This window comes from Schistocerca cancellata, chromosome 5 (genome assembly GCF_023864275.1).
Source record: "Schistocerca cancellata isolate TAMUIC-IGC-003103 chromosome 5, iqSchCanc2.1, whole genome shotgun sequence".
NCBI classification, from domain to species: domain Eukaryota; kingdom Metazoa; phylum Arthropoda; class Insecta; order Orthoptera; family Acrididae; genus Schistocerca; species Schistocerca cancellata.
Window position 1 is genome coordinate 756,742,346 of NC_064630.1, and position 23,258 is coordinate 756,765,603.

Genomic DNA, 23,258 nt, shown 5'->3' on the forward strand with positions numbered 1-23,258 from the left:
GGGCCATGGAGTGATTCGATTCGAAATTGATCACCACACGCGTTAAGACATTTATCCCACTGGATCGGCCGCTGTCGGATTCACAACCGCACCCACTATTGCACAGCAGTGTCCGACTGCAACCGACACCAAAGCACGTCTTTCTTCAGGCCGCCAAAGAAGTGAAAATCACACAATGAGAGATCCGAGCTGTACGGAGGTGTAGCGTAGCCTTAGATTGGAAAGGTTAGGGCGAGGATTATCGTGCAACAGAATGATTATGCCCTACAGCATTCTGGGTGTTTTGAGTGTACGGCGCTTCGCAGTTTCTGCACAGTGTCTTCAGAGCACCGCCCGCTGATTGTGGCTCCACGCTCGAGGAATAACAGGAAGAAGGAGCAGACTTGCGATTGAATTCAAGACTTTGTTGCAGACAGAACCCAAGACGTCGCTCTTAATAGAACTAAATCGACAGATGTAAAGGTAATATCCGGAGTATCAAAGGGATGTGTCATAGGGCGGTTGCTGTTTACAATATATATATAAATGATCTAGTACAAAGCGTCGGATGCTCTTGAAGGCTATTCGCAGATGATGCAGTTGTCTATAAAAAAAAGTAGCAACGCCATAAAATAGTAACAATTTGCAAAACGACCTGCAGGCTCTGGCAGTTGACCCTGAACGTAAGTAAATACACTCCTGGAAATGGAAAAAAGAACACATTGACACCGGTGTGTCAGACCCACCATACTTGCTCCGGACACTGCGAGAGGGCTGTACAAGCAATGATCACATGCACGGCACAGCGGACACACCAGGAACCGCGGTGTTGGCCGTGTGGTGGTTGGTATGACACCCTTAGGCTGCAAGCTCTGAGCCTTCGACTCGCCCATAAAGAGCGGTACTATGTAAAAGCCACGCCCCCAAACCGCTACTACATGCAGCTTACGGTCGTTCCAAGGCGCAGCCTAAACACTACTAACCGTTCGGAAAACATCTATCGATACAAACAGTTCCAAAAACGTTGACCGTCGTTATTTTAGTCGGAATGGGAAGTGTGCGAAATTCGTCCTGATAATTTAAATTTTGTCATACGTTCTTGCGAAATTTACTTTAACGTATATTTTGGGGCGGCTCCGCCTCAGAGCCTTTAATTACGAGCCGCGCCTGGTCAGAAGACAGATTACTACTACGCAATTTCTGTGAACGAGTATCCCGAAAAAATCGAAGCTGGTCGAATGTTCACGTGCTACTGTTGTGAGCAGCTATGGAAAGAGGTACAAGACCAGTGAAACTACCACTAGGTGCTAAATGGTTGGACATGTACGACTCTTCACAGAACGTTGGGTTCGGAAGTTTTCTGTTAAGCAGGGTAGATGGTGATCTGTGCCATCTCTGCCGAAAGGGTACATTGCTGGTGCACACACAAATGTTTTCAAGCACACCGTTCAGAGTAGGTTGTTGAACATGGAGCTCTGCTGCAGAGGACCTGTTGACCCAACGATATCGTCAGTTACGATGCAGTGGGGATGGGATCATCGGGATTTGTCCGTCGATCAATGGGAATGTGTCGACTCTTCGAGTGAATCACATTTTTGCTACACTAGGTCGATGATCGTCTCCGCAAACGCCGTCATCGAGGAGAACGGCGGCTCAAAACATGCAGTGCGCCACGGACGCAGGCTGGCGGGAGCAGTGTTATGTGACCTGAGCAATTTTCCGTACCTAAAGACTGGAAAATTGCTGAAGTCACACCAATACCCAAAAAGGGGAGTAGGAGTAATCCGCTGAATTACAGGCCTATATCACCACTGTCGATTTACAGCAGGGTTTTGGAACATATACTGTATTCGAACATTATTAAGTAAGTCTAAGAAAACCATTTATTGACATATAGTCAGATCGGATTCAGAAAATATGGTTCCTGTGTAACACAACTAGCTCTTTATACTCATGAAGTAATAAGTGCTATCGACAGGGGATGTCAAATTGATTTCATACTTTTAGATTTCTAGAAGGCTTTCGACACCGTTCTTCACAAGCGTCTTCTAACCAATCTGCGTGCCTACGGAATATCGCCTCAGTTGTGTGACTGGATTCGTGATTTCCTGTCAGAAAGATCACAGTTCGTAGTAATAGAATGAAAGTCATCGAGTAAAACAGAAGTAATATCCACCAAGGAAGTGTTACAGACCCTTTATTGTTCCTGATCTATATTAATCACATAGGAGACAATCTGAGTAACCGTCTTAGATTTTTTGCAGATGATGCTGTCATTTACCGTCTCGTAATGTGATCAGATGATCAAAAGGACTTGAAAAATGATTTAGATAAGACATCTGTATGGTGCAAAAAGTGGCAATTGACCCAGAATAAGGAAAAGTGTGAAGTTATTCACATGAGTACTAAAAGAAATCAGCTAAATTTCGATTACGCGGTAAGTCACACAAATCTGAAGGCTGTAAATTCAACTAAATACTTAGGGATTACAGTTTCAAATAACCTAAACTTGAACGATCACATAGATAATATTGCGGGTAGATCAAACCAAAGACTGCGATTCATTGGCAGAATACTTAGAAGGTCCAACAGGTTTACTAAAGAGACTGCAAACACCACGCTTGTCCGCCCTATTCTGGAGTATTGCTGTGCGGTGTGGGATCCGCATCAGGTGGGACTGACGGATGACATCGCAAAAAAAGGGTAGTTCGTTTTGTATTATCGCGAAAAAGGGGAGGTAGTGTCACAGACATGTTACTGAATTGGAGTGTCAATCATTAAAACAAAGACTTTTTCGTTGCCACGGGATCTTCTCATGAAATTTCAATCACCAGTTTTCTCCTCCGATTGCGAAAACATTCTGTTGGCACCCACCCACATAGAGAGAAATGATCATCACGATAAAATAAGAGAATGAGGGCTCGCACAGAAAAAATTTAAGGGCTCGTTTTTCTCGTGTGCCGTTTGAGAGTGGAACGGTAGAGAGGCAGCATGAAGGTGATTCACTGAACCCTCTGCCAGGCACTTTATTGTGAATAGCACAGTAATCACGTAGATGCAGATGTAGATGAATGCTATGGGGGACATTCTGCGATTGCACTGTACCTGTGGTAGTAGTCGAATACCTCTTCGAACAACCTGCATTCCTTCCCCGACCGCGATGTCATCTTGCAGCAGTCTAACTGTCTGTATCTCGGAGCGGGACCAGTGCTACAAAGCTTTTAACATTATAGTGAACTCACGTTGATGGCTCGTCAACCATATTCGTCTGATGTAAATCCTAGCGAACCCATCTGGGTCACTATCTGGTGCCATCACCGCGTACGCAAGTCAGCGGCCTGTTATTTAAGAGAATTACACGACCTATGCCTAGACATCTAACACTACGAGTGTCGTTCAGTAAGTAATGCCCCACTTTTCTTTCTCGGAACATATTTATTACTAAGAGTGAGAATATGATGACAATATGCAACAACATGTCTTGTCCAATGTCCTATTTTTCTATGTAGTCTACACACGTTCTATGGCCGTACGCCAACGTTGTGAAAGAACGTGTATTCCTCCTGGTGGTGGTAAGTTCCCATGGGACCAAACTGCTGAGGCCATTGGTCGCTAGGCTTACACACTACTTTAACATTAAATAACTTACGCTAAGGACAACACACACTCCCATTCCCGAGTCCTCCGAACCTCTGTCGGGGGGGGGGGGGGGGGGGGGGAGCTGTTCGAATTGTGGCAAGGCGCTTCAGACCGCACGGTTAACCCGCGCGTCATTCCCTCCCGGTAAAAGTAGGCGTAGCCACGTTTTCACTGCATGACTGACACTATCGTCATCTCCATACTGTACAGCCAATTGTCGAATCGTGATGCGCCGGTCGGCACAAATAATGGCATCCGCACGATTCAGCATGTCTGGAGCAGTGGCTGTCACAGGCCGTCCCGACCGTGCCTGACCATGGAGCTCTGTATCTGCATTTCCTGAGGCTGTAACTGTCTTTACTCATCGCCCAACTGTACTGTCAACTGCAGGAACGCCATATTCTTGTTGTGGTCTTCAGTCCAGAGACAGGTTTGATGCAGCTCTCCATGCTACTTTATCCTGTGCAAGCTTCTTCGTCTCCCAGTACCTACTGCAACCCACATCCTTCTGAATCTGTTTAGTTTATTCATCTCTTGGTTTCCCTCTACGATTTTTACCCTCGACGCTGCCCTCCAATACTAAATTGGCGATCCCTTGATGCCTCAGAATATGCCCTACCAACCGACCCATTCTTCTAGTCAAGTTGTGCCACAAATTTCTCTTCTCTCCAATTCTGTTCAATATCTCCTCATTAGTTATGTGGTCTACCCATCTAATCTTCAGCATTCTTCTGTAGCACCACATTTCGAAAGCTTCTATTCTCTTCTTGTCCTAACTATTTATCGTCCACGTTTCACTTCCATACATGGCAACCCTCCACACAAATACTTTCAGAAACGACTTCCTGTCACTCAAATCTATACTCGATGTTAACAAATTTCTCTTCTTCACAAACGCTTTCCTTGCCATTACCAGTCGACATTTTATATCCTCTCTACTTCGACCATCATCAGTTATTATGCTCCCCAAATATTAAAATTCATTTACTACTTTAAGCCTCTCATTTCCTATTCTAATTCCCGCAGCATCATCCGATTTAATTCGACTACATTCCACTATCCTCGTTTTGCTTTTGTTGATGTTCATCTTATATCCTCTTTTCAAGACATTGTCCATTCCGTCCAGCTGCTCTTCCAGGTCCTTTGCTGTCTCTGATAGAATTACATCGGCGAACCTCAAAGTTTTTATTTCTTCTCCATGGATTTTAATTCCTACTCCGAATTTGTCTTTTGTTTCCTTTACTGCTTGCTCAATATACAGATTGAATAAGATCGGGGAGAGGCTACAACCCTGTCTCACTCCCTTCCCAACCACTGCTTCTGTTTCATGCCCCTCGACCCTTATAACTGCCATCTGGTTTCTGTACAAGTTGTAAATAGCCTTTCGCTCGCTGTATTTTACCCCTGCCACCTTTAGAATTTGAGTGTATTCCAGTCAACATTTTCAAAAGCTTTCTCTAAGTGTAGACTCCACAAAAACGTTTAGGGATGTTAACTGTGGTGTCACCGCCAGACACCACACTTGCTAGGTGGTAGCCTTTAAATCGGCCGCGGTCCGTTAGTATACGTCGGACCCGTGTGTCGCCACTATCAGTGATTGCAGACCGAGCGCCGCCAAACGGCAGGTCTAGAGAGACTTCCTAGCACTCGCCCCAGTGGTACAACCGACTTTGCTAGCGATGGTTCACTGACAAATTACGCTCTCATTTGCCGAGACGATAGTTAGCATAGCCTTCAGCTACGTCATTTGCTACGACCTAGCAAGGCGCCATTACCAGTTACTATTGATACTGTAAAACATGTACCGTCAAGAGCGACGTTCACCATTTACGGATTACAGTTAAGTATTCCAAAAGCTACGTCCTTTTTTGCTGAAGTCTAACTTCCTTGTCCTGTTCCAGACCTCACGCCAGCCTGCGTGAGCTAAAACGCGTGCCTTTCGGCTTCCTCTCATAGTGGGTTGGCTCCCTTGCCAATCCACAACATTAACCACCTTTTCTTTTTCTGCACACAAGAATTCAATAACAGGACTCTACTCGTAATGTGACTCGTATATAGCCGCCATTTTGACGCTGCACTACGGCGTTGCCATCTGCCAGAACGCTTCAAAACTTCACCGGCCCACGGAACAAACATCAAATGTAAAGCACCAACAAGGACGTTTGTCTATGTATACTAATGCCTTTAAAAAAAGTGGAGCATTACTTATTGAAAGACCCTCGTACATGGCTCCACAAACCTACAACAAACTGTCGGATCCCTGATATGCAGAAGCCGTCATGTATTTCGTTCCAGAGACGGACAAACAATCTATTAATGGCGGCCGCAGTGGTCTAGTGGTTCTAGGCGCGCAGTCCGGAACCGCGGGGCTGCTACGGTCGCAGGTTAGAATCCTGCCTCGGGCATGGATGTGTGTGATGTCCTTAGGTTGGTTAGGTTTAAGTAGTTCTAAGTTCTAGGGGACTGATGACCACAGCAGTTAAGTCCCATAGTGCTCAGAGCCTTTTGAACCATTTGAACCAATCTATTAAGCAGGTAGTTCAAAAATGGTTCTGAGCATTATGCGACCTTAACTTCTGAGGTCATCAGTCGCCTAGAACTTAGAACTAATTAAACCTAACTAACCTAAGGACATCACACACATCCATGCCCGAGGCAGGATTCGAACCTGTGACCGTAGCGGTCACGCGGTTCCAGACTGAAGCGTCTAAACCGCACGGCCACACCGGCTGGCATTAAGCAGGTAGTCAGAATGTTTTAGCTCAGCAGTGTACTAGACGCCCTAGACTGCCACAATGTGTACAGCCTGTTTTGATAACGTTCATCGTTTAGATTTTGCATAAGAAAATGGAGGACGGTGTCGTGAATGATAGTAATCGTGTTGCGAAGAGAGAGGGCAGTCAGAGGGAGTGTCCGGCTGGGAGGCGAGCGACACGCACCGCGGCCAGGACGCCGGCAGGGCACTGCTGGGCGTGGCCAGCCTCGCCGTTGGTCGCGCTGGCCGGGCTGCAGGCGTCGCAGGAGTCGACGCCGTCCGAGACCACCTCCTCCGTCCGCACCGGGCTCAGCGCTCCACCGGCAGGCACCGAGTCTCCGTTGCTTTCCTCCACGTCCTGTGTGGCACAAAATGAACATTGGTTTACTTGCTGCTGCCATTTGCAAATGACTTGTTACCTACTAACACAGATCGTACATACTAGCCATTAAAATTGCTACACCACGAAGGTTAAGTGCTACAGACGCGAAATTTAACCGACAGGAAGAAGATGCTGTGATATGCAAATGATTAGCTTTCCAGAGCATTCACACAAGGCTGGCGCCGGTGGCGACATCTACAACCTGCTGACACGAGGAAAGTTTCCAACCGATTTCTCATACACAAACAGCAGTCTACCGGCGTTGCCTGGTGAAACGTTGTTGTGGTGTCTCGTGTAAGGAGGAGAAATGCGTACCATCACGTTTCCGACTTTGATAAAAGTCGGATTGTAGCCTATCGCGATTGCGGTTTCTCGTATCGCGACATTCCTGCCCGCGTTGGTCGAGATCCAATGACTGTTAGCAGAATATGAAATCGGGGGGTTCAGGAGGGTGATACGGACCGCCGTGCTGGATCCCAACGGCCTCGTATCACTAGCAGTCGAGATGATAGGCATCTTATCCGCACGGCTATAGCGGATCGTGCAGCCACGACTCGATCTCTGCGTCAACAGTTGGGGACGTTTGCAAGACAACAACCATCTGCACGAACAGTTCGACGACTTTTGCAGCAGCATGGACTATCAGCTCGGAGACCATGGCTGCGGTTACCCTTGACGTTGCATCACAGACAGGAGCGCCTGCGATGGTGTACTCAACGACGAACCTGGATGCACGAATGGCAAAACGTCATTTTTTGGATGAATCCAGGTTCTGTTTACAGCATCATGATGGTCGCACCTGTGTTTGGCGACATCGAGGTGAACGCACATTCGAAGCGTGTATTCGCCATCGCCATACTGGCGTATCACCCGGCGTTATGATAGGGGGTGCCATTGGTTACACGTCTCAGCCACCTCTTGTTCGCATTGACGGCACTTTGAACAGCGGACGTTACGTTTCAGAAGTGTTACGACCCGTGCCCATACTCTTCATTCGATCCCTGCGAAACCCTACATTTCAGCAGGATAACGCACGACCGCATGTTGAAAGTCCTTTAAGGGCCTTTCTGGATACATAAAATGTTCGACTGCTGCCCCGGCCAGCACATTCTCCAGATCTCTCTCCAATTGAAAACGTCTGGTCAATGGTGGCCGAGCAATTGGCTCGTCACAATACGCCAGTTACTTATCTTGATGAACTGTGGTATCGTGTTGAAGCTGCATGGGCAGTTGTACCTGGACACGCCATCCAAGTTCTGTTGCCGGCAGGAATGGCCGAGCGGTTCTAGGCGCTACAGTCTGGAACCGCGCGACCGCTACGGTCGCAGGTTCGAATCCTGCCTCGGGCATGCATATGTGTGATGTCTTTAGGTTAGTTAGGTCTAAGTAGTTCTAAGTTCTAGAGGACTGATGACCTCAGATGTTAAGTCCCACAGTTCTCAGAGCCATTTGAACCATTTGAACCAAGTTCTGTTTGACTCATTGCCCAGGCGTATCAAGGCCGTTATTACGGCCAGAGGTGGTTGTTCTGAGTACTGATTTCTCAGGATCTATGCACCAAAATTCCGTGAAAAAGTTATCACATGTCAGTTCTAGTATAATATATTTGTCCAATGAATACCCGTTAATTATTTGCATTTCTTCTTGGTGTAGCAATTTTAATGGCCAGTAGTGTATTTTCACAATAGGAAATTGTACGACTGCAGATTGTGAAAGTTGTTTGATATTTCTTATTTGTAGTAGGGATTAACAACATTGCAGCTTTCAATAGATTAGAGACTTAAAAGTAATTAAGAAACGAAAATCTTAAAATTATCGGTTTATGAACAGAAGATGGAAATTTAGGAAGGTGGAAAGAGGGTGTAACACATTATATCACTTTGATGTATTATAATTTGGAGACAATTTGTACAATAACACATCCATATCGTTAACGTCGATATACAACAGGGTTCTGGAACATATATTGTGTTCGAACATTATGAATTACCTGGAAGAATACGGTCTACTGACACACAGTCAACTTGGGTTTAGAAAACATCGCGCTGGTGAAACACAAATAGCACTTTATTGGCATGAAGTGTTGAGTGTTACTGACAGGGGATTTCAGATCGATTTCGTATTTCTGGATTTCCGGAAAGTTTTTGACACGGTACCTCACAATCGGCTCGTAGTGAAATTTCGTGCTTATGGGATATAGTCTCAATATGTGACAGGATTTGCGATTTCCTGTCAGAGAGGTCACAGTTCGTAGTAATTGACGAAAAGTCATCGAGTAAAACAGAAGTGATTTCAGGCGTTCCCCAAGGTAGTGTTACAGGCTCTTTGCTGTTCCTTATCTATATAAACCATTTGGGAGACAATCTGAGCAGTCGTCTTCGGTTGTTTGCAGATGACGCTGTTGTTTATCGACTAATAAAGTCATCAGAAGATCAAAACATACTGCAAAACGATTTAGAAAAAATATCTGAATGGTGCGAAAAGTGGCAGTTGACCATAAACAACGAAAATTGTGAGGTCATCCATATGAGTGCTATAACGAACTCGTTAAACTTCGGTTACACGATAAATCAGGCCAATCTAAAAGCCATAAATTCAACTAAATACCTAGGTATTACAATTACGAACAACTTAAATTGGAAACAACACATAGAAAATGTTGTGGGGAAGGCTGACCAAAGGCTGCGTTTAATCGGCAAGACACTTAAAAAATGTAACAGACCTACTAAGGAGACTACCTAAACTACGCTTGTCCGTCCTCTTTTAGAATACTGCTGTGCGGTGTGGGATCCTTACCAGGTAGGACTGACGGAGTACATCGAAAAAGTTCAAAGCAAGCCAGCACGTTTTGTATTATCGCGAAATATGGGGGCGAGTGTCACAGAAATGATATAGAATTTGGGCTGGAAATCATTAAAAGAAAGGCGTTTTTCGTTGAGACGGAATATTCTCACGAAATTCCAATCACCAACTTTCTCCTCCGAATGGGAAAATATTATGTTGACACCGACCTACATTGGGCGGAACGATCACCACGATAAAATAAAGTAAATCAGAGCCCGCACCGAAAGGTATAGGTGTTCATTCTTTCCGCGCGCTATACGAGATTGTAATAATAGAGGATTGTGAAGGTGGTTCGATGAACCCTCTGTCAGGCACTTAAATGTAATTTGCAGAGTATCCATGTAGATGTAGTTGTAGAATAACAAGCATCTTGCATTTAAGAAGGAGAAATGAAAGATAATAGGAAAGTACATAGATCTGTATTCCACCATCAAGCTATCTGGGGTGGGCAAATCATCGAGCCTACCATATTCGAGGCAGCATACAAAATATTTCCTTTATACTCATTTTATGGCGCACATCATGTCTGGTGGTGGTGGTGGTGGTGGTGGTGCTGGTGGTGGTGGTGGTGGCGATGGTGAGTTCCTATGGGATCAAACTGCTGAGGTCATCGCTACCTAAGCTTGCACACTACTTAAACTAACTTACACTAAGGACAACAAACACACCAATGCCCGAGGGAGGACTCGAACCTCCGATGGGGGGAGCTCCGAAAACCGTGGCAAGGAGCCTTAGACCTCGTGGCTAACCCACCCGGCCATCATTTCTGCTCTCTACTGAAATGTAATTTGTGGGAGGCAAAGTTCGTTTATATTTCCAGTCGACGCCACTGTTTATTAAAGCTCTCAATACAATTTTACATATGAATTATTCAATACGTGTTAGGCCATGTAAGTAATTATTTCATTAAACAAGTGTTGTAGCTAATAAAGGAATTTCTTTTGAGCTATAATAACATACAACACATCTATTTAACACATAATGATAAAGGTCAGCCATCACATTTAACTATATTTTTCAGTATGCAGTTATCTGCCACCTCACAGTAAAAGTTTGGTCAGGTTTACAAAAAATATTTTATGTCAAGAAATATGACAAAATTACGATACCCACAAAGTACCTATTAACAACAATTTCCATGCATGTGAAACTTAGTTGTATTAACCTCTACCTGACGCAGTTACAACCTTCTTTCCTCCTCTTCTGCAACAACAGTTTTCCGTTCCCAAACTAATTCGTATGTTCCGAAAATTATTGGGAAAAATGTTTTCACATTCTAAAATACTTTTTATGTAAAATTGAATACAATTTCAATAACCAATCCTTGTAACCTTAAGCCCTAATCCTGAAATTGTTTATTTTGGCCTAATTTAAGGCACTAATTACAAAATTGTTGTAATTAAGAAGCTTCTGTTTCACGAAAATTCTTGTGTGAGATTCAAGGTTGTGAGTATAAGCTGGCGCGCTAATGGAGGGAGTGTGTTGTTAGCTTATGACTTGTAACCATGCTATGCTAGTCTGTCTCTTATTAATGTACATCTTGGAAGATGCTGTGCCACTAGCTTGAAGATATTTGCCATTTGTGTAACGAGCTGTTTGAAGTCGTTTCATGAACATCTGATCGTACAGACCTAATATAATTAAATTTTCCTTGTGACATTTGAGTCCTATCTCTACCTACGATGTTGACAGAAGGTGAAGAAATGAATTGAAATTTGTGTCACAATCGCGATTTGAACCTGGATCTGCGTGCTTACTAGGCAGCTGTGCTAGTAGACATTACACCACCACCTAAGCAGTTCGTGTTAGGGAAGGTACTGGACTGGGGTGGAATGTGCAGTGGTCCCGAAGCTATACCGTTTAATGGGTACCTGCCAAGTAGGCAAAGAGAACTGTGTTCAAACCCCACACTCGGCATAAATTTTAATTCCTTTCTTCAGCGTCTGTTATTATCATAGATGAACATGAAACTCAAATGTCACAAGGAAAATTTAATTACGCCAGATCTTTAGATCACCTGCACCTAAAGTACAGAGAGGGTTTCCCAATAGGTCCAACGACGGGGTCCTATTCCAATTTTGGAGAGCCTCAGTAATCGTGACGATGTAAGAAGAGGAAAATAGACTGAAGACGTGAAATGAAGTTTGTGTTAGGGAAGGCGTTCGACTAGTGTAGTCCGTGCACCTGTGTTAGCTAAGCTGCTTCGATGGTAAGGAGACCTGGGTTCAAGTGCCGGCTGTGGCACAAATTTTAATTTATTTCTTCAGCTTCTATCATTATCGTAGCTTATCTTATGCACCAAATAACGGAAAAGGCGACGGATTGTGTCTCGGTCATCACAGAAAAAATCCTATCTAGGAGCAGGAAGCAAAAGAGAAAGGGTGTAAAATATATTTCGTTTGTAATTATTTGTCCCAATAATTACTTCCTAGTGCAAGAATTGTGAAGACTATTACATAATTGTTTGATGTTTAACTTCCTTCCATACTGATTAGAAAGGAATGTATCGAATTGCCAGCTTCCAGAATCAGAACATTATGCAATACTGTGAACACTGAGACTCGTAAACAGAGAATTCATAGTTGTGTGGGAATATTCATTAGCTTGCACACTGTAGTCGCTGTGTTACTTCTGTTACCGTTTGCATACAAGCCAAGTTTTCGTTGGAACACCACAAAATTTAACTGTCTACGGGAATATTTCTCTGTATGGCCACAATGTTCCCGAATCTCCTGTCTTCATGTGAATCATGCATTTAGTACCAGAAGCGCATATGAACACTTCACCAGCTCTACCTGAAATGTATTCACAGCTTCATGTAAAGCAAACGGTAAGACCAAATTAAGAACACAAAGGTGTTTCGAGATTGATTTAATGTGGACTCATCTCAGTGGTGCCTGCGAAATTAGTGGTGATGCACCACTCCTATTCTGAAGTCCAGGGCGACATGTCGATACAAAACTGGAAATATGTCCGTTTCAAAGATGCTCAGAAGAGGCACACGAAACTACGCAATAATGGACCCTCCAAATGGGAAGCATAAGCAATAAACGCCTAGAATGGAGCCGTTTGACGAAACCAAGAGTGGAAGAATTCGAGGAACAAAAGGAAAGCCATCTTGTTATTAATCGATTCTATTTCAAGGGTATGATACCTACAGCCATCGTGTACAAGTATATTAGTAAAGTTCTTACGTGCTGTATAAATACACTCGTTCAATCAAGATCCAAACTAAGTACTGCAGCCAAATGAAAGCATAGGAAAGGTGAATAGGTGAAGTGCCTCCTCCAAGTAGCTGAGACAGGCTTGTAGCTGAAATCAGTTATAATAGAGGGCTGAAGATGACGAAGCTATGCCGTTTCATATCTTTCTGTGTTGTAAATTATAAAGTCTGAACAACACAGTTTTATTTATAAACGGTACATTTTCTCAGGATACAGCTCTTCTTCATAACTTGAAAGAACTTGAAGGAGATTATATAAAAAAGAAGGGTACTTAAAAAAATATCAAGAAGTGACACTTTACAGTGAACGCTAAAATATTTTTCCTTTTATCAGAACACTTCCTCCACAAGGAAAAACAAACAAAAATTCAAACAAACAAATAACGAGTTACTGCTTGACTTTCTGCACATCAGTCACTGCACGCAGCATTAAAACGAACTCGCTCAAGTGGTTTTGTCAGAAGATCAACCAACTGGTTCTTTCTGTCAATATGTTCTAACCTAATTTCACCAATCAGAAATCCTCCATGAACTTAAAAATGTGGGCCTCAATATGTTTTGATTGACGATGATATTCGGAGCGTTTTACTAATTTCAATGCGCTGACGGTGTCAGTATAAAGTGTTGGAGGTTGTCCCGGCATTTCAGTCAATTCGCTTTATAAACGATGTAACCAAATTAATTCTTTAGCTCCTTCACCTGCTGAAATTATTAATGCTTCCGTTGAAGGTGTAGCCACAACCTTCTGCAGCTCACTTTTCCATGATATTACTCCACCAGTGTGCTTTGCCACAATGCCGGTTGTTGAAAGTCTCAACGAAGTCAGCATCACTGTAAATTCATTGACTTTCTTCCTTATCATAGACAATGCCATAGTTAAATGTATCTTTCATGTATCGAAACATGCGTTTCACTCGATTCCAGTCCATAGTGGTTGGTTCATCCATAGCTCGAGCAGCTTTATTCACTGCAGAAGTTATGTCTGGACGAGTTACTATTGACAGATACATAATACATCCAGCTGCCTCACTATAGCGCACAGAGGACGAAACTGCTTCATTTTCATCATCTTCTTCATATCCAACGGGAGTTGAAATCATGTTGTACGCCATCATTCGAAATTTCCTTGGCATAAAGATAAAGCAAAATGAAGATGGAACGATTATGATAAGTCAGGAAAAATACACGAAACAAATATTGGAAAATACTGTTTCGTGTGTTTTTCCTAACTTATCGTAATCGCTCCCCCTTCATTTTGCTTTATTTTAATGTCAAGGAAATTTTCAAGGATCCCTTTGTTATACCAAATTCACGTATTAAAGTGTTCAAAAAAACTGCAATTTCTTCTTTGTCATTGCCAACAATTAGACCATTATCAACCTAAATTGCTACATAAAGTCTATTTCCACTGTATTTACTATAAAACAAACAACAATCTGCAGCATTGTTTCGAATGCCCGCTTTATTTGTGGCTCCCGTAAAACGTTCGTTCCAGCAGCGTGGTGCTTGCCTGAGTCCATGAGACTCCTTTGCAAGAGACATACTCGATGTGTATTATCTTCGATGCCCTGTGGTTGCTCCAAGTACACTTCATCTCGAAGTATTCCAATCAAAAAGACAGTTTCTTTCAACATCACTTTGTTTCAACACCATCTTCTTTGAAGCAGCTACCGGTAGCAAAACTTGAATTGTGTCATAATGTGCAACAGGATTATAAACATCTCCATAATCTATTCCTGCTAGCTGAATACACCTTTTAGCAGCTAACCGGGCTTCGAAGCGGGTGCCTCCATGAGCTGCTGCTTTTCGACACAGAACCCAGCGATTTTGCAATGGTTTTGCATTCGTGGGATATCCAACTAACACCCATGTATTGTTTCTCTTCAGTGCCTCTATTTATTCATTAATAGCTTGCATTCATTTTTCCTTTGATCTGACTGCAACACATCAGTAAAACAGTTTGGATCCATATGTTCCCCAACAAAAACTTTTGTTATCATCAAGAACTCGCCACTTTCTTTCCAGGCTGGTTTTCTTCGTCGGCTACTCTCCACTTACCTTCGTCAAAAAATTAATGTGTTTCGGCTTTCAGGAATTCTGTTAATTCTTTATTATTGTCATCTGATACTTGACTTCCTCCAGAATCAAGTGCGTTAAATTTTTCTTCACCGTGAATTCCACTGGAAGCAGCATACCAAGGAATGTCAAATCTGATACGATCACTATGTAAATTACAAACTATTTCTGGCTGAAATTTTACATCACCACTCGAGATCACTTTCGTTTTGGAAGGAAACCAGATTCTATACCCATATTCGTCGTTGACTAAAAACAACCTTATCATCAAAGTTTGAACCAAAATTTTTGTTTATGTGGACATAGAAACCTGTTCCAAAAATTCAGAGGTGATCAAATTGTCCTACTGGTCGATCGTACCACAGCTCATAAGGAAATTTGTCTGGAACCGAAGACCTTCCAGTACGATTTAAAATATAACGCTGCTGTATTGCAAGCTTCTGCCCACAATCCTCTTGATAGTTTGCTTGCATTCAGCATCAAGCGCGCCACTTCAACAATTGTTATGTTTTCACGTTCGGCCAAACCATTTTGTTCACGAGTACAGGGTGGCGTAATCAATAATTATGTTCTCTTATCTACGATCGATTCCTTAACTCCGTTGTTACAAAATTCTTTACCTCCATCGCATCTGAAATGTTTAACAGCACGACCTTTGGTTTGAGCTTCATTTAAAAAATGTTTGAGCACATGGCACACTTCATTTTTGTGCTTCAAAAAGAAAATTCGACGAAATTTATTGAAATCATCTGTAAAACATATATAATGTCGTAGTCGTTACATGTAGCTGCTCTGGCTGCGGACAATTGGGCACTTGCATCGGTCACGTGCAAAACATTTTTAATTCTAGCATTGTACCATTTATTATTTCGATTTATTTGGATACAGACTGTTCCTTGACCAAATGCACGCATATTAGTACCTTGCTTTCCAAATGAAACCACATCAGGAGCATCAAACTCACTGTACAAGACGAAATATTGTTTATTCGGAGTGATATGCTCGGAGTGATATGCTCGGAGTGATATGCACCACTATCACAATACCATTCATTTGCGTCAATGTAATTTCTGTTAGATGAGCCATTGGCGCAGAAGTAAATACAGTGTTACCATTCACCTTCTGTTCTTGCCACGTGCTATTACACTCAGGGACGTTCAGTGAACACTCCGCTTTCCAGTGACCTAATTGTTTAAATTTACTGCACGGAAATTTTTGTTTTGCTCGCTCTTCTTCCGTGTGTTACAAACGACAAATGCAGTTACGTCCGTTGCATTCTGTTCACGCATTTCAGTCGTACAAAATTTTTAAATAAATAGGTTCAGACTCATTATCCGCTGCTATTGTCTCCCAGAGATATTTAAAATTATCATATTCCTTTCTTAGCGTTGATAAAATTCGACCATTTAATATTCTTTCAGACAACGTGTTCTCTACATGTTCCGTTAATTCAATATTTAGATTTCCCAGAGATATTTAAAATTATCACATTCCTTTCTTAGTGCAGGTAAAATTCGGCCATTTGATATTCTCTCTGGCAACGTGTTCTCCTCATGTTTCGTTAATTTATCATTCAGATCTACAAATAACTTCCGCAGCTTAGCCACGTGTGTGCTAATATCTTCTCTTTCGTCGTGTCTGATCTGAAAAAAGTTTTCAGTTAACATCTTCAAGCGTTGCATGCTGCTGTGTTCAAATCGCGCACGTAGTTTGTCTCATATTTCTTTAACATTTTTGCACAACACAAGTTCAGGAACTGGTTTGCTTGAGCGTACTTGCTATTAGACTTGCTGCTTTAGCGTTATTCTTTTACCATTCAACATACGATGCCTTCTATTCAGTAGCAGGATCCCGGGACAAGCAAACAGGTTCGCAAATACCGATAGCAATGTCTTCGAGCTCATATGAACGGAGCACCACAGACATGTGCCATTTCCATTTTGCCCAATCATCAGGCCCTTCAAGTTAACCAATATTAACTTCATAATCTCCATTTGTAGCCGTATTCTTACCCTACACCTCAATTGAACAGAAAATTATTCTGCTAGCACATACTGGATTGAATCAATCTTTTTCAGGAAAGGTGTATTTTGTTTTTCAGACATTGTCTGTTGTAAATAATAAAGTCTGGACAAAGTTTTATTTATGAACCGTATATTTTCTCAGGATACAGCTTTATTTCATACCTTGAACAAACTCCAAAGACATATATTTCAGAAAGAAAACAATAACACTTTATAGTGAACGCTAACTCATTTTTCCTTTTATCGACACATTCTGGATTTGCAGTTCGCTGTTTGAAAACTGTCTTTGGAATTTTCCAGTATATTATCATTGTTGTGAATATGTTGGCAACCCAGGAATTTCTTCAGGTGAAAGAAAGTATAGAATTCGGTAGCAGCAAAACTTGTTCAATGATTAGAAGGAGAAATATCAATCACTCTAACTTTTTGTGCTGTGAGTTGTTTGGAAAGTGTTGTCGTGGCTTAACATGACGACCGTACTGCCATCCAGGTCTATTAGTTCTAAACAGATCAGAATGTACACTTATGACCACCAACTTCCGTAATCCTATAGACAGAATATCCATGGAGCCTGAAGTTTATTCCCATTTCTTGGCGTTCCTTTTACTTCCGTCAATGCGTCTCTGAGGTTGAACAATAGGGACGAAAACTATTTGCCATGCCGTTTTTAATATCACCACTTTTTGGGAATGTTTGAATTGATGCGATAGCGACCGATTTAACTAGTGCTTACGTGTGAAGATACGATCTGAGGATAATGAAGCTCCAAGAACATCGAATAATGCTTTTTCAGCAGTACCTGAAAATGACACGTTTTGAAACACTATATAATACGTATTTTTTTGTTTTTATTTCAGGAATAAACTATTAAAAATTATTTCAGCTCTTGCGGCTACTTATAACAACGAAAGTATTCCCACATCCAGTACCTCTCTAACATAATAGAAATTAAATTTACTAATTTGAAGGAAAATTAGATCAATATCTTTATTTTTCGTTATAATGTGCTTTATGCTATAAAGTTTGCTATTAACCTGCTTAACGTATTCGAGAAGCTCTTAACCAGTTTACTTCTAATTTTTGTACGATACTGTAATAAACGTTCGGATGGACATAGGTTACTCACGTTTTTAAAAAAATGCAGTGTACAAAAATATAGGTTCTATACTACTAAATAAAGACACGTCTTTTTCTACCGTTGTTACCAAAAATCTCAAACAGTTCTTCACCAGTTTACTTCAAAATTTCTACATGCTGTTCTTAATGTTCATATAATATGTATATATTATAATACAGTATACAAGAGGAAAGCATTGTTACGAGAAAACGTAGAAAATCTGTGACCTATTTATTTCAGATTTTAGCACTACACTCTAAATGTTCATATAATATGTATATATTATAATACAGTATACAAGAGGAAAGTATTGTTACGAGAAAACGTAGAAAATCTTTGACCGATTTATTTCAGATTTTAGCACTACACTCTCATAAACCTTGTGAGACACCTAGGTTAACAGTTTTAAAACAATAATGTACAATTTTCTGTTAAGACCGAATGCGAGAAAGAAAACGCTATGTTGTGCTGCGAAAATGTGCGGTTTCGTTTTCTCGCTCGCAGTCAGCTCTAACAGAAAGCAGCTAAGTTGGATGTACGACTATCTTTGTAACGCTACACGATTGCAGATAGAACCTACGTCACATGCTGTTAGTGAAGCTGCTGTTCTCGCAGACTCAGTGCTGTAGTCTCTTACATACCACTCATCTCCATGAGCCCAACCAATTTTGCCATTCATTTTGAGCGAATTTAGTTCCCAACCGAGGTTTAGTTTAAATTAACAATAAACAAAGCTCTGTCAGATGGGGTGGGTGAGGGGGAGAGTGGAGGAGAAGATGAAGAGAGAGAGAGAGAAGGAGGTGGAGAAGGAGACAGGGAAGAGATTAGGAGATATATCCAGTTCCCATATGTATTTAGGAACTGTGAAGGATTGCCAGATTTGCTAATATGACACAAAGGGTGAGAAAATGAAGAAAAAACATATTGAAATTGAAAGCTCTTCTTATTAACACAGATTTTTATATAGTGCATAGTTTATTGTTAGTTCTGCCAGTAAGAGCAGTGTGCCACTACCGCTCATTCACCATTACTTTGCAGCTCATATACCATTTTTCACAAATGAGGTTGTTCATGATGTAGGTACATCTACATCTACGTGATTACTCTGCTATTCCCAATAAAGTGAATGGCAGAGGGTTCAATGAACCTAGTTTTGATACTTGGCGGAGGAATCATCAACTATTTTTATAACTATGTACAGGAATCCGACTCATTGTCAAGAAATAAAACTTTGAAAACTTGGTGACGGTATAATTTTATGAACTAGGCAGTTACGTCAACGAGCAACAGCCGGTGGCGGTAACAGCTGCCCTCCACTGAAAGCACGTTTATTGGTGACGTCAACATACAGCCTGAACAGAACTCATATCTTGGGTGTGAAGCTATTTATACAGACATTCAACATTCCAGGATAAGGAGACATTAGAAACATAAACCCTCCAGAAATTATCAATACTAAATAAAAAATAACTACTGGAGGTTGTGTTTGAAGTGGCGACCCGCGACATGCCAGCCGGTGGCGCCAACCATCACGTTGCAGGGCGCGCACCACACTTCGCGGCAGTAGAAAATTATTGTAAAAGATTATTTTTCTCCTCCCAGTAAATACCATCACTCTCCAAAAACAAAATGTATGTGGTAAACAAATAATAATATGAATATAATAGTAATATGAATAATAATATGAATAATAGAATAATAATACGAATAATCGAATAACAATATGAATAATAATTGAGATGTAATTGAAATATTTGTTGGTGAGTTGATTCTAAAGGTATGGTAACTAAAAATGTTGTCTGTGGTTGTTTGTGGCAGATGGTGCCGCGTGCGCGCATGCGCGTAACTGCTTAGTTCACCTTTGTTCACCTAAAACCGTGTCAGTGGCCGCGTGGATTGCACAGCAGAAAGTTTCTATGTGCTTCCTCTCGCGAAGATAAAGTGGATTACACTGGAACGTCGTTTTCTGCGTGAATATGGGTTGCGACCAACAGACTATGTTCCCACTTAACAATAATGAAATGGGACAAGCGACTTAGGGAAACTGGAAGTTTGCTTTCGACGTTGGCCCACGACGCCAACCACGCAGTTCCATAGGCTACCGCTGAAATTATCCGCACGTCCTTCCAGCGGAGGCCTTACAAAGTCAATCCGACAAGCAAGTAGGTAGTTACAGTCAGTTACCTTGTTCGACAGTTGACAACGTCGTCCATAAAAGGTTGCGCTTACGGGCGTAGAAACTGCAACTTCGTCAAAAAACCAAACCTGAGGCAATCGCGGATATGCGAGTATTTGTGGCAAAAATGGGTGAAAACGAGGCATTTCTCGATTTCGTCTGTTTCTTGGAAGAGGCCACATTCCACACTTGCGAAAGGGTAAATTCACAAAGTTATGGCATATGGGAAACTGAACCCCCTCCCCCACACTTGGAGCCAACAGTTAGTGCAACAACGAACGTAGCCATGTTGGAGCTGTATGCTGTGCCACAACTTCCTCGCAACGAGATCTCGCAACAAGACGTCATTTTGCAAATATTGTGAGCAATTTCTTGGACCGTGAGTTCCCAGGTCACTGGATTGTGAGACGTAGTCAGTGGATGGCTATCCCTCCTAGAAACTCAGACATTACCCAGCTTGATTTTTTTTCTATGGGGGTTTATGAGCATCAAGTGTGACGGACACCAGTCCGTGATCTGCCACATCTGCGCTGTCCCATTCATGCAGCTATCGCAAATGTTACGCTTTCCAGAAGGCAAAACATTTGTAGAGAACACGAATACAGATATTATGTCTGTCGCCTTTCTAATGGTGCACTGATTGAGTTGGGTAAGTTGTGTAAAAAATCATTTTGAGTTATCGTACTCGTAGAAACATACCGTCAATAAATATCTCAATTACTTCTCAAGTTATTACATGTTATATGTTTAATCCGGACCATTAACATCGCAACCTGCATATTCATAAGACGTATGATAATGTACACACACCAAAAAAAAAGTTTAGCATCACCCGGTTCAGAGAACACCTGAAGATAAACGTTGAGTGTGAATATTATATCACAGGCACAGTCCCTTTGACTGTTCAGAGATTCCACTAAACCCGCCCAAAGATGTAAACAAACGTGCATGAGCAGCGCCTATTAGACGGAGGGGGTCCGACAGCAGATCAGTTCCAGTCATTCCGCCAGGAAGGAGGTACAAGGCTCGTGTGTCTGTAGTTCAGACATGTCCAGACGGTCAATACCGGCGTTCGATCGCGACCGCATTGCTACTTTGTGCCAGGAAGAGCACCCAACAAGGGAAGTGTCCAGGAGTCTCGGAGCAAATCAAAGCGATGTTGTTCGGACGTGGAGCAGATACAGAGAGACAGGAACTGTCGATGACATGCCTCGCTCAGACCGCCCAACGGCTACTACTGCCGTCGATGACCGTTACCTATGGATTATGGCTCGGAGGAACCCTGACAGCAGCGCCACCATATTGTATATTGGCGAGGCATTCGCGCCCCCATCGTGCACATCTTGTGGATGACTTCCTTCAGGATAACGACATCGCTCGACTAGAGTGGCCAGCATGTTCTCCTGACATCAAACCTATCGAACATGCCTGGGATTGATTGAAAAGGCCTGTTTATGGACGACGTGACCCACCAAACATTCTAAGGGATCTACGCCAAATCACTGTTGAGAAGTTGGACAATCTGGACCAACAGTGCTTTTATGAACTTGTAGATAATATGCAACGACGAATACAGGCGAGCATCAATGCAAGAGAACGTGCTACTGGGTATTACAGATATCGGTGTGTACAGCAATCTGGACCACCATCTCCGAAGGTCTCGCTGTATGGCGGTACAACATGCAATGTATGGTTTTCATGAGCAATAAAAAGGGCGGAAATGATGTTTATGTTGATCTCTGTTCCAATTTTCTGTTCAGGTTCCGGAACAATCGGGATCGAGTTGATGCAAAAATTTTTTAGCATCAACTAATACTATCATTGAGGTTAAGCACATTTAAAATTTTAAATATTTGTAAAATTTTACTAATATTTTGGTAAGTAAGGTAACTTCCAATGATCCAATTTGGTTTGAGTTCACCTTTTCGCCAACTGGTAGAAATTTTGACACTTATTATTTCTTTGTTCGTATTTTGTTTTGGTGTGCATTTCATTGGAAGAAAGTTATTACAATTATATTGTGCTGTCGGTACAGACAATAGTTTAATGTTTTTACTAACAAAATGCTGCTGACATACACGAATATAAAAAATAGTGTTTTAGCTATACCTGGCACACAAAAGGAAACAGTCAATATAATCTCTTCTATCTGCTGGTAAAGTACTGTGTTACAGTGTTACTAATGGAAAGTAGCTTATTTAAATCACAACTTATATATCTGTTTTGAAACAATTGATCATATTGGAGGAGGATTAGTTGCTTGAAACATTTATTCATATTATATAGTCACAGACTTAATAAAGAAACAGAGTTTAATAGTTCTCAGATATGCTACTAAATTCAAACACAGTTTTAAATTTTACAGGAAAGAGCATATTTTATACCATCTGACTATATTTATTCCTGTCTCAACTTTTTCTTTTGATCTCTTGCGATTTATATCATGACTACAGCTCTCCATAATTTGAACTTCTTGTCAGAGGGTTACATTATCTAATTAACTTACGACAATTATGTGAGACAGTCATATTGAATATTAAAGAGACGTCTCCTGAGGAATCTAGGGCCGGAGAAACAAATGTGATATGTTTTGACGAATAGGTTTCTTTCGTTCTATCAAACAGCAGGTGTTGATTTACAGTTTTTAGTACCATTATATTTTCGAGAAAAAAGAAAAATAAATAACTTGAAGATTTCCCCATCTAATTTTCTTCGAAAAGGTATTCACAGGAGATGTTACAGCATGTTCATTACGACATTATTTCACTATCATACACAACTAGGAAATCTTGATTTGAACCATTTAAGCAACTGTCTCCTACATATCAGATTTCTCAAAATTCAGCCACTCTCTTAAAATCTTCTGATACTGTGAACTTCGCATAGATTTCAACAGGCTTCATCCGCCCCCACTAGAGTCCTGTATTATTTCATCTAATTTCTGTCCAATCTAGAATAAATTGAACACCTGTGTTTCTGTTATACAAAATGAAAGCTAGACTACCCAAACTCCAACATTCGTAACCTGTCGTATCAGTGAGAA

General features: G+C 41.7%; 1 protein-coding gene across 3 annotated transcripts in view; it reads right to left on the reverse strand.

The window, feature by feature from the left end:
• LOC126188125 (RNA-binding protein Raly-like) overlaps positions 1 to 23,258 on the reverse strand; it is a 441,123-nt gene that overhangs the window by 7,853 nt on the left and 410,012 nt on the right. For all 3 annotated transcript variants that reach the window (XM_049929600.1, XM_049929601.1, XM_049929599.1), the window contains exon 9: positions 6,558 to 6,731. In XM_049929600.1, coding sequence (XP_049785557.1) covers positions 6,558 to 6,731 — 174 coding nt within the window. The remainder of the gene's footprint in view (positions 1 to 6,557; positions 6,732 to 23,258) is intronic.